This window comes from Priapulus caudatus, unplaced genomic scaffold (genome assembly GCF_000485595.1).
Source record: "Priapulus caudatus unplaced genomic scaffold, Priapulus_caudatus-5.0.1 Scaffold1407, whole genome shotgun sequence".
Lineage (NCBI taxonomy): Eukaryota > Metazoa > Priapulida > Priapulimorpha > Priapulimorphida > Priapulidae > Priapulus > Priapulus caudatus.
The window spans coordinates 58,801-71,193 of record NW_014578468.1 but is presented as its reverse complement, the minus strand read 5'-3'; the positions used below and the strand labels follow the sequence as shown (position 1 = coordinate 71,193).

At 44.4% G+C, this 12,393-nt stretch overlaps 1 protein-coding gene across 1 annotated transcript; it reads left to right on the top strand.

Moving 5' to 3' along the window:
• The first annotated feature begins 7,820 nt into the window (after positions 1-7,820).
• Positions 7,821-11,638, top strand: LOC106816539. Its single transcript, XM_014821165.1, has 3 exons — positions 7,821-7,855; positions 9,079-9,568; positions 10,001-11,638. Exons 1-3 carry the CDS (start codon positions 7,821-7,823, stop codon positions 10,496-10,498), a joined length of 1,023 nt encoding a protein of 340 aa, XP_014676651.1. The 3' UTR covers positions 10,499-11,638.
• Positions 11,639-12,393: the final 755 nt, after the last annotated feature.

Here is a 12,393-nt window from a genome sequence, read left to right as displayed (position 1 = left end):
CTCTCTCTCTCTCCCTCTCTCTCTCTTTTGGTCTTTCTCTTCTCTCTCTCTCTCTCTCTCTCGCTCTCTCTCTCTCTCTCTCGCGTGCGCGCGCCCTATCTCTCTCTATCGGTCTCTCTCTCTCTCTCTCTCTCTCTCTCTCTCTCTCCTCCCTCCCTGTCTTCTCTCTCCTCTCTCTCTCTCTCTCTCTCTTCCTCCCTCCCTCCCTCCTTCCCTGTCTGTCTCTCTCTCGCCTCTTCTCTCGCCTGTCTGTCTGCTCTCTCTCTCTCCTCTGCTATCGATCTCTCTCTCTCTCTTTCTTTCTCTCTCGCTCTCTCTCCCTCCCTGTCTGTCTCTCTCTGTCTCTCCTGTCTCTCTCTCTCTCCCTGTCTGTCTGTCTCTCTCTCTCTCTCTCTCTGTCTCTCTCTCTCTCTCTCTCTCTCTCTCTCTCTCTCTCTCTACTCTCTCTTTCTCTTCCCCTTCTTCTCTCTCTCTCTCTCTCTCTCTCGTTCTCTCTCTCTCTCTCTCTCTCTCTCTCTTCTCTCTTCTCTCTCGTCTCTCGTCTCTGTCTCTGTCTCTGTCTCTGTCTCTGTCTCTGTCTCTGACACACTCACATTTATAAGTTGGAATCCAACCTTTGATTATAGCAGTGCGGGGAATGATTCTGTGTTACGTTCCGAGTTAAATGATAAATCTACGAAACATGCATCGTACATGCTCTATATTTGTAGCGCCGAGTTCAGCGTTACTATACAGCTGTGGATTATGATGTCGTATTCATAGCCAAAAGACATAGAGAAAGACAAGCCAAAGAGTATATACCATGACTGTTGAAGTTTAATTTAGTTCCTTTCACGGTTACAAGTATACGGTCGCGTCTGGAGTCGGGAGCGAGTTCCCTGAGACAGCTCGCGCAGCTGTTTTTATAGGCACCCCCCCTAGTAGACATGCTAAGCGCACAAAATAGGGGGTTGACTTCAAATCATGCTACAAAGGTTTCCTTTGGCACAAACGTTCCTTAGGGCACCATAAACAAAATTATCCAAAGACACACGTTCTATCTCAAAATCCAAGATGGCCGCCGGCGGCCATTTCAAAAAACTTGGTCGACTCACAACTTCTGAACCGTTTGTCATAGAATCTATTGTGACACATGTTTTTTTTAGCTAATTTGAGGTCACTGAATTCATTTTTGGCATTCATTTTGCATTTGGAATACATTTAGAAGTAAAACTCGAGAAATAATACACAAAGTCGATGTTTTGATAAAATATACCACACCAGAATTTGTCCGGGGACTGTATTGACAATGTAAGCACATCCGAACACATTCCTTCATTCAGCTGGGCCCTCATCTCTCTGTACCTCCTTCATCATATGGGTATGGGAACAAAAACCTTGGCATCTACAGAGAAACGTGCAGGGCTGCCTGTGCACACACCACTTTCAAAGAGCCTCACAGTCTGTCTTACACTGGCAAGTGACAAGCTGTGGCATGTCCCGAGAAATAGTGGGAATTGTGATGTAGACTGGAGTTGGCACTGAGTCAGGCGATTCTTGCTGCCACCCCCATTCAGTTGGAGAGACTGCAGCTGGAGCTTTGATGAGCTTGTTGCCCCACACATGTCCACTCTGAAGTCACAAGAGAAATAACTGAACAGTTGAAATACTGTATGAATAACTGAAACATTGTCATATTGAAACCAACATCAAGTAATAATATATTTTTATATATACACATTATTTGTAATAACACTTCTAGAAATACAACTACATGCATAGTAATTTTAACCATGAGTAATTGTTGTCTATTACCTGATGGGCTACTCTAAGGAGGTGCTGATGCAGGGCATCACTGCCTGGAGGCATATGCTCAAAGTCTCTTCCTTTGTGGAGGAACAGAAAAAGTCTAGCAGCATCCACTGTTGTGATGCTCTCCTCAGAGACACCATATAGCTGCATGACAAATCTCTGAAGTATGGGTGTGTTAGCATTGACCATCTCCAGGGTGGGGTTAGGGCAGGAGAGCAACTCAAGTAGTAAGGTGACTTCAGGGAAGGACTGCCACACTGACCATGCTGTTTTCTTGCCTACACCAAAGAATGCCGAGGTTGTGTCGCATTCCGTTAATGCATGAAATGCCGGGAGTGCCTTTGCCTTGGATGGCTCAAGCGTGTGTGCGATGGCATGTACTGGAATGTACCTGGAAATGAATGTGGAGATGAGTTAGGTTAGACAATAGCCTCATGACCTGAAAGCTATAAGTATACAGCAACTGAACAAACCTGAAGTGACGCCGCATTCCAAAGGCAATCCAGAGTTCATCAATCCTCTGCCCAAGGGCCACAAAAGTGGAAATGCTCAGCACTACAACATCACTGTCACTGGTGCGGACAATCACTTGACGATGACCAGCTTCGGTAGCTGCAGCCACATGCAGAAGCATTCGAGTGTCAGCTTCCTCATGTGTGCAAGGGGACAGTGCACTAACATTACCACCAGCTGGTGAACTCACACAATCACTGAGAATGGTGGTGAAGAGCTGCTTCCCTTGAAAATGAGAACGCCATTGTAACTTAACTGCGTTGAAACCTGGACTGTACACCAAGCACCCTGTATTCAAAATTAAATTTAAATGTTAGTGAATACTATAAATACTAAGACAGACTGGTATATGTTTTTTTGATAAAATAACCCATTGCCCCATGCAATACACCAAGTCACCACATCAACATAACACCCCATTTGTCCAGTTTCCACAGGCACAGTCATCCCCAATTGCGGAAATGCATATGATAGGAAATAGTTTAGTAAATAATATTTTAGTAAATAATTTGTAAGTAATTTGATGTCAGTAGTTTACAACCATCTCTCAACTAACCTGTGGAAGTGTTGTGAGCTTCAATCTCTTGGCCAGCTCCACAAACAACTCCTGCTTGTTGAGGTCCACACGTAAGAAATCAGCCCAATTGCCAGGAACTTTGGTCGAAAGAGTAACTCGTCTCCGTGCTCCACTGCCTCGTTGCTCCCGAGTTCCTGATTTGAGGCTAGTCTTGGAGTAGACATCCCAGACAATGTCAACCCGATCATTTGTTTCAAACCAGGAGAGGATGTATGGAACAAACACATCTGTGATATAGTCTCCAATGGTCACAGAACTTCTAGGACGAAGCATTTGAACAAGCACAGCACCATCCAGCACAGCAGCAGTTGTCACAGGTCTATGATTGTCAAGATTTCCTGGGACAATGCAGTCCAGAATCTCACTCTTGGTTCCATGGTGCATGTGTCCTCTCCGGGTAAGTGAGGGGGGATGTGCAGTGCTCTCACGGGAGAACACAGACTCATTGATGCTGCGACCTGAATGAGCTGCCAGCAAAATCTGGGTCACCTTGGCTTGTTGGTCCTTGACAACAGCCACCTCTGATTTTCTGCGTGGTTGAGACAGTGAGGCCTTGAACAACTTTAGCTTGGTATGAGGTATTGATGCAGTAAATGCCTCCTCCTGAGATATGATTCGCTTGTCAACAAATGCTTTGTATCGCTCCAGCCCAATGTCCTTCACCTTCCTCACATTATCTACCACCTCTGGAGGCAAGAGGATTGACTGATCTAGGTCAAGCAGCTCACCACTTTTTTCCATGAAGGGGTTTCCCAGCTGCTCAAATGCATCCACCAGATCCAGCACATCAGACTGGAAAAAAAGAAACACATACATTGTAGGCATTGCAAAATTAAACATATTCATACCACTGAAAATTAGGGTATCTCCCAGTTTCAAATGTATTAGGAAATTTACCTTGTAGTCTATTTGGAACTTGGAATACTGTTCATGGTGCATCCGCTCATCTGACTCCTTTGTGCCCTCAAATTCCCTGACTAAGCGAGCCATCTCAGGGCGAACAACCTGCTCACGACGAACCGTGCGTGGGTCATCCAGGTTCTCAATGACACCAGCAAGATTCTTGAGCCAGTCGATGAGTTGTTCATCCATCTGGTCACGTGGGATATTTGAGAATGCTCGCCTCGACTTCTGTCCCATGAAGTGACCACGCTGAAACTCCACAAACAGGGCAGGATGTCGTTCTTCCAGCGTTGCCATGTCACGGAGATGGATGGGCAGATTCCGAGCATAGTGGGTATGATCCAGTGCAAAGACCCATGGCATCAGAGAAAGAATCAAGAGTCTCCATGTAGAGTGAGAAGTCAGCTGTACGACATGACTTGACAAACTGAAAAAGAAATGAAGACAATCATAGATCATAGTAAAGCACACTCAAGACAATGCACATGTATATGAAGACACATATTTAAACAAAAAATCAAAACAGAAATAAAAAATGTAATATATCTAAAATACCCTATTCAAAAGATTTACTATAAAACTTAAAAAGTGTGGAGATATAAATCAATACAATGGTTGTATTGGTGAAATCTGAGTGTGGTGAGACATTTCTCCTGTATTTTATTGGTGTCAGAGGTCACTAATATATATTGCAATCAGTTAGCACATCTAATCAAGCCAAACCTATTTAGTGGAAGTAATGGCAGACATATTTCAATATATTAAAGAAATATGACACTTTTTACCTGAAGAATGAGAAGATCCAGCTCCATGGCCTTGAACCAGTAATCTGCTTGGGGCTGGGAGGCACACAACTGCTTCAGCCATTCGTCAACAGGTAGAGGAATGTGATCATTTGACTCTGCATCAACAGGTACATTGGCATCCTCATCATCAGTTATTACCTTGTCAACATACTGGTCATATGCCATCTTCATAAGCATGTAGAGGGCAGCTGCTGAGACCTGGTGCATATATCGAGTTCTGCAGATGTGATGTACACCAATGAATGACTGAGCTTTCCCACTGGTTGAGATACCACTGTTGGTGAGTGCTGTAGTCCACCCACTACCATCCAGCCAGTCACCAGACAGGCTCCACAGCATCTTCTCCGTATGCATTGCCCCCAGTGTCACCAGATAGGAGTCTTCACCATGCTCTGTCTGGGGAAACTTCCACTGAAGTTTTTTGGCTAGTGTGAAGAGGGGTTGATCAGCTACCATGACTGGTGTCTGACCTGGATTGATGTAGCTAATTGCCTGGCGGAGGACTTTCATCCCATGCCACACCATTATTTGGCTATTAGGAGATTCAGTAAACAGAGGCAGCATGTATGACTTGGCTGGAGGAGTAACTGGTGGTTCTGTGATGCTGGCATAATATGCAGCCCATGAGATCCATTCACCAGCTTCAAGGTTCTGTTTGGGTAGAAGGCTTCTGACTCGCTCCAGCCATACATAGCCTTCTTCAATGATACTGGTAACAGAGCGTGAAGCTGGACAAGGATGACTGTTGGTCCAGGAACGTGCAAGACTTCATCATTTGGCAGTGAGACATCCAGATCCATGGTCGTGTAGCTAGCTGGCAAAGACCTCACAACCTTTTTCCCCATCTCAGTTGGAATGAGGATGTCTGTAAAATTTTCAACTTTTTGTTTGTCTGAAGAGAAGTGCTGGTGAATGCTGATGCATGTTCCATGGAGAGCTGATTTTGCTGTTGTAGAGGATGGATTGTAGTCAATATTGTCAAAGCCAACTGTAGTGAAGACATGCTTGACAGCCTGAGGAGGCACTACCACACCAACCTGCTCCCAGTGACCAATGACTGAATTTGCAATGTCTGTACTCAGTACTCTCAAACGGTCATAAGAGATGCACAGTCCTCTTTGATGCATAACATCAATTAGAGATTCACGGCCAGATTGAAGATGTACTTTCATAGCCATATAAAGCGAAGCTGGTGTTTCCCTCTCCCTGATGTGACGTGAAACACTCCTAGGTTTCTTTGATCTGCATCCAACAGAGTTGAATATTATCTGCTGCCCGATGGATGTTGCAACTTTGAACTTGTCTGATTCAGGAGGTGGCTGATCAATACCCGGTCCATCAAGAAGCATGTGCAGGAATGTTCTCAATGTAGGTGGAATTGATTCAGCTTCACATGCGTTTGGAAAGGAGCCTGTGAAAACCTGCCTCATGTGGAGATAGTCACGACGGAGGATCTTGGCTGCTTTGTGAAGGATGGAGACCTCAGTTGATGTACTGTCTTTCATATTCACAGCTTTTCTCAGATCCTCTTCAAAAACAAGAGACCAGCAACGATTCATTTTTACTGGCTTGATGTCAGGGATCATGTGCTCAATCTCTTCTCTAAGGCGTGTTGTGTTGCATTTGATGTCGGAAAAACCGAGAACCGCAAGGCGCTTGTCATAGAGGGCTGTTATGTCAGCCATTGCTATTGAGGTGCCTGCACTACGATTATCTTCAATGAAGTCAACTAACTCATTGAGAACATGTGCTCGCATCACTTGAGTTTTATGACTCTCAGTCATGTCACAACCGACTGTCTCCACTTTTCTGTATAGCCGTGTCAGGCATGCACAATGGTAGACAGCATTAATGACGATCATATCACCAGTGGAAAGTTTTGCCAGCAGACGTTTGTCACCTAACAGTCTAGCACAATCATTGACACTTTTGTCCAAGCCAAGAGTGGCAGCCTTCCTCATATCTTTCCTGTTGCCCATTTCATTACAGAAGAGACATGGAGTGTCAACTGGTTCGCTAAAAGATGTAGAGGCTGAGGGAAAAGCCTGTGTGATGGACTTGGCACCACTGTTCATGCGGCGAGTTTTTTACAGGGCTGACTGACTCTTGGTCTTGATGTTCCTTCTTTGCCCTCTGCACTTTTTGGATGTCAACAGCATTCCTGCAACTTTTATGCCACACCACTTGATTACACATCATTAGTTTCAGTAGATTTTGAGCACTACCACCACCACCACCACCATCACCACCACCACCACCAGTGCTATCAACAACTACAAAGTCAGGCAAATCACCTAATTCCATGAGGTCCTGCATGTTGTCCACAACTTCTTTGTAACAAGCTAAAAGTCTTTCCGGAATATTTCGCAATTTGACTGATGATGAAGGATTCATAGTTAGCCAATGACCTTCACCTGATTGGCATATGAAGCATAAGCTCCAGTCACGATTTTTAACCACCACTTTTAGTGTTAATTATTGACTAACCTAAAGACAACAACAGAAATTTGACATGTTTGCAGTAGCTGGATTGCCTGTAGTGGTGTACTAGTCTTACCTTCAAGGGGCGTTCCGCAGCGATCGATCAAACATGCATTGTCTAGATACGTTGTCTAAGACGCATTGTCTATGTGTACAAATAGAATTTTTTAAGGATGGCCTAAGTCTAAGTTCCTTTCTCTAGTATCAAAATGACCCTAAATTTTTTTGTCATAAATTTCATCGAATTGCCAACTTTGTGTATTATTTCTTGAATTTTACCTCTAAATGTATTCCAAATGCAAAATTAATGCTAAAAATGAATTCAGTGACCTCAAATTAGCTAATAAAAACATGTGTCACAATAGTTTCTATGACAAACGGTTCAGGAGTTGTGAGTCGATCAAGTTTTCCAAAATGGCCACCGGCGGCCATCTTGGATTTTGAGATAGAACGTGTGTCTTTGGATAATTTTTTTCCTAGGGTTCTAAGGAACTATGCCAAAGGGGACATTTGTAGCATGAGTTGAAGTAAAAAAACACTTAGCATGTCTACTACCCACGCGCGTGGCACATGGCCACCCACGTGCCAGGCGGACCAACCACCGCGTCCGTCGCATCCGCGCTCGCTTGGCTTCACCACGTTCGCATTGGACGGTGGCGGCTCCTAACGGGAAAGACCCGGTATTCTGCCGTGCCAGCGTCCAGGAGGTGGCTCCGTCTATCCTCACAAACGTGTCACGAGCGGTCAACATGGCCGCCGCTGCCAGTGTTGACAGGTCTTCACGGTGCATTTAGCACATCTAATCCAGCTGACCCGCCACCCGGCGAAACCCCACGGTTGAGCGGTTCTAAAGTCGCTCCGCATTAGCCGCGGGGATATCACCGGGCTTCGCCTCCATGCTAGAGCCGGAACCGCTAATCACGGCACGTACACGCCGCTAATTGGGGAGGGTGGTGTTAATCCCCTGACCAGCTGGCGTGGGTGCTCGTGACATAGCGGTACTTCGGCGGCGTGTCAAAGCGTAGGCGGGCTGCCATCTTGGATTGTTCCGCCCGTTTTGCCAGCGGTCGTATTGATCGCTCGTGGTTGCTAGGGGCAACGCCGCAGAGCGAATGGCCCGGAGGCCTTATTGATCGCAGTGGTTGCTAGGGGCGACGCCGTAATGTCATGCCTCTGTCATGCCTCTGTCGACCGCGCGGCGCGACGCGGCAGCCCGCGTCGCGTGTGGGGGGGGGGGGAGTGCCTTGTAACACGTGGTCGTTACATATTTGCATACACCATACGATTGATGGAAGTTCCACTGAGTTGCGCTTGTATGAAATCGCCCTTCCATATGTTCAGGAGGTCTAAATAAGTACATCGTCCTCGTGACTACAGTTAGTGAGTGACTTCCTCTGTCATCTTTCGGCCAGATTGATGATTAATGGATAATTTAACTTGTTGATAGATCAAACGCGTTGAAATGGGTAGACTGGGAGAAGTCGACACTCGCTGCATGTAGCATTCTACCATTTTAGTTGGTGGTAAATGTGGCTTGGGCGTGATGCAACGTTTTTAATGGGACCAAATAATGAAATATGGCACGGGCGTAATTAGGCTCGGGCTAAACTCGTCCGTGTGAACGCGCCTAAAAATAATGAATGTTGTAATATCAAGTTAGGGTTAACGTATCCCTAACGTAACGTAACCCTAACCCTTCACGACATTGCAGTTGCATGGGACTTACTCATCTGGCAATTGCTCCTAATTAAGCATCACCCTAGATCGTATGTTTTCGGCAATCAGCAGAGCATCTCGTTGCGCAATGATGCGTGTATGCGAGTTTCGTGATGATTGTGAGAGTGTAAAGCCTAACCAATGCGAATGTGAATTTCTGCCATTAGGGACGTATACTTGGAATGTGGCAAGGGAATTTGCAGTTTTGTGAAGTGCTAATGGTTTTCTGTTTTAATTGCTATGTGCGTGGTTGATGTTGACTACATGTGATTGTGAAATATTTCATTGCAGAGATATAACTCATGGCATGCTGTTCCTTGTCTACTGCAAGGACGAGAGGAAAGCCCTGCAACTGTTCCTCATGAAGGACTGCAGATGGATAGGCATGACCATCTGCATCTACGAACCGGAATTTGAGTTTGTGGTTGCTGGATTGGCAGCTCTTAGTACAGAGCAACCATTGCTACCACTGCAGAACCAGTGTTTGGGCACCGTGCTAACCCCATACCTGAGTGAGTGGGCGGTGAGTGGGAGCACGAAGGCACTGTATGTGCGCAATGCCGACTTGCATTTCCTGAGAGTGAACGTTGTAGAGGGATGTGGGGCAGCAATGTGCGACGGGCAGCATGGCGTTTCGGAACGCTGTTGCGCGTTGACAAGCGGAACACCCAACAAGCTGCTCCTGCGATGTGATGTGTCGTCGCGCGCTGCTGGCATCACCAATGCGAAATTCCAATCAGGAGCCTTGACAAATCTACTCATGGAGGAGGAATGTAGCAAGGTACTTTGAGACAGTTACATGCTCGGCAGTTACAAAAGTCGGCCATTCGATTAAGTAAATGTAGCAGGGGAAGTAAATCGGATGGGGTAATTAGCAATGAGTCCATTCGGCGAAAAAAATCACTGAAATGGCAATATTTAGGAATTATAAAACAACTGTCGGGAAAGGGCAACATATGTAAAGAAATTACAACCGTGTCCATATTTCTTATCTGAAACCTGTAATATAAGCCATTGGTTGAATGTCTCTGAAATCTGCGACGAATTGGTTGAATGCATGTAGTCAAAGTTGTGTAATATGAAGAATGTGTAACGAATTAGTTGAAAGGAAGTGGTAAAAGTTTCTGGTTATATGTGAAACGTGTAAGTAATTGGTTACATGTGTATTTCACAAGACATGTATTTAATGAACCAACAATGTTATTATTTGCAGGTAAATGCAGGAGACCTAATTGACCATGTGAAAGTGAGAGAAGCATGCCAGGAGATGCTAAACTTTTACCATGAAGCGGGTGTTGGATGGACAATCTGTGGCTGGTTCAAGCCCGGAATGGTGCCAGGTGCAGAGGTGGCAAAAGAGGCCGAAATGCATGTGACCTGCATTCGACCGGATCATCAGCTAGATGATGCACCTCGATATCGCTTCCCCGCACCAGCAGTCCCTGCACAGCAGCTGTTGGAGCTAAATTTTCCAGTCAGGGTGGAAGTTGGAAGAGGTGTGAGAGGTGGCAGGGGAGTTGATGTGGGTGTGGTGATAGGTAGAGGTGGAGCTAATGCAGCCGTGGTGAGAGGTGGAGGAGGTGGCGCTGATGCAGCCGTGGTGAGAGGTGGAGGTGGGGCTAATGCGGCCGTGGTGAGAGGTGGAGGTGGAGCTGATGCAGAAGTCGTGATAGGTGGAGGTGCAGCTGATGCAGCCCTGGTGAGACGTTGAGGTGCAGGTGATGTGGCCGTGGTGAGAGCTGGCAGTGGAGGTGAGGTGGGCATAGTGAGAGCTGATGTCACTGCCGAAGATATGTGATTGAGCAAAAGCTGTGGCATTGACTTTTGGAAAAGATGTAAAAAGTTGTCTAACAGTAAAGATAGTGTAGTTTGTATAGTTAGTGGAGTTAACACTATAGTTAGTCTTATAAGTAAAGTTCTTGAAATGTCGGTGAAAATCGGCCTTGTATGTATTACATCAGACCAATGTGTTGAAATAGAAATAGAAATACGAATGTGAGTATTACCAGAGCTTATAATGATAAGAGGTGACACTCCCTATCTAAGGCTATGTAATTGGATTGGAAGTGCTGCCACCTAGTGACCAGATTGATTAAAATTACTATAAACCATTGCAAGATAATACTTATCATTACATTTTGATGCATTTTTATTGAATATGGTCATATAATTAAAACATCGGAGCAGAGTGACTATGTTCGTCAATCCCACATAATAAACACGTGCTTAAATAAAATTCCTCAACAAAGAGATAAGATTATTTTGTTGTTCGACATGTAATGACTGATCCTTGGCAATAGCAATTATATGAATGTAATATCTAAATGTATCTATCTTTCAAATGTTGTCATTCCATATCCTTTCTATTTCTTTTCCATGTTTTTGATGCACTCGTGGTGTTAATATTAAACATTTTCAAAGCATGATGCAATCGTATTTTCATATAAAATATCATAATTCTGTAGACTTGAAGGTTGGTGTTCACTACCTATTTTTTACACCTGTCAAATAAATATAAAATGCATTTTATTAGTTTACAAACATTGTGGCTTGTTTAATGCTGTTAATTTATTGGGTGAGTAAAGTACATGTAAATTTGGTACAGCACAGTAGCCATAACATAGTCACTATGTGTAAGTAAATATTGAGCTTCCAATGGTAAAGCCATAAGGTACATCTGAGTTTAACATTACACATCTCAATCTACTGACTACTGTCACATAAGTACATCTCATTCTACAGTAACATACGTACATCCCATTCTACAGTCACATAGGTAACATACATGTCATCTCAATCTACACTCAGCTACGCACAATTCACATACGTACATCTTAATCTACAGTCACATACCTGCATCTCAGTCTACAAATCACATACGTACATGTCAATCAACAGTGACATGCGTACATCTCAGTCTAGTCACATCATACGTACCATACATGTGAATCTACAGTACCTACGCTACAGTCACATACGTAGTTACACTGCTCTGGTAATACGAATATATGATTTAAATGAAATACAACCTTTCAGGATCCTTGGGAAATCTGAAAAACGATAATCCTGGTGAGGTGTAGCGCCGATTATAATATAAGTACGCTGAACAAGCATCAACACGGCCGCAGTGCGGCAGCACTGTTGAGGGAATTACACTATTTGTGGCGAGTGTTATCTGTTATCATGATAAGCTGTTTGGTATTACAAATATTACTACGAGTGTAATGCAAGTTAACCTAGCCGAGCGAACTATGGTGTCTTCACTATAAGATGTGTCGCAACATAGTCGAATGTAGTAAGAGTGAGAAGTGGAGAAGCCAAGAATGAGAATTTGTAAAAAAGCGAAGCATCATTCGAATTCAAAGTTGCAATTCTTCGAATTGCAAGAATTTAAGAAATGAGATGTGCAGAGCTATGTAAGCATGGGAATGATATAGTCTGCATGAGCTAAAGGAGCATGATTTAAACATCAGCAAACGGCAAAATAGCTATGTATGGTTTGTTGTGTTAGTGATTACACCATCGGTTAACGCGTGTTCAAGTGTTAACATATAGCTAGTGACAGTGGCTCCTGCTACCGAACTGCCGTATATAAGCGCTGCACGT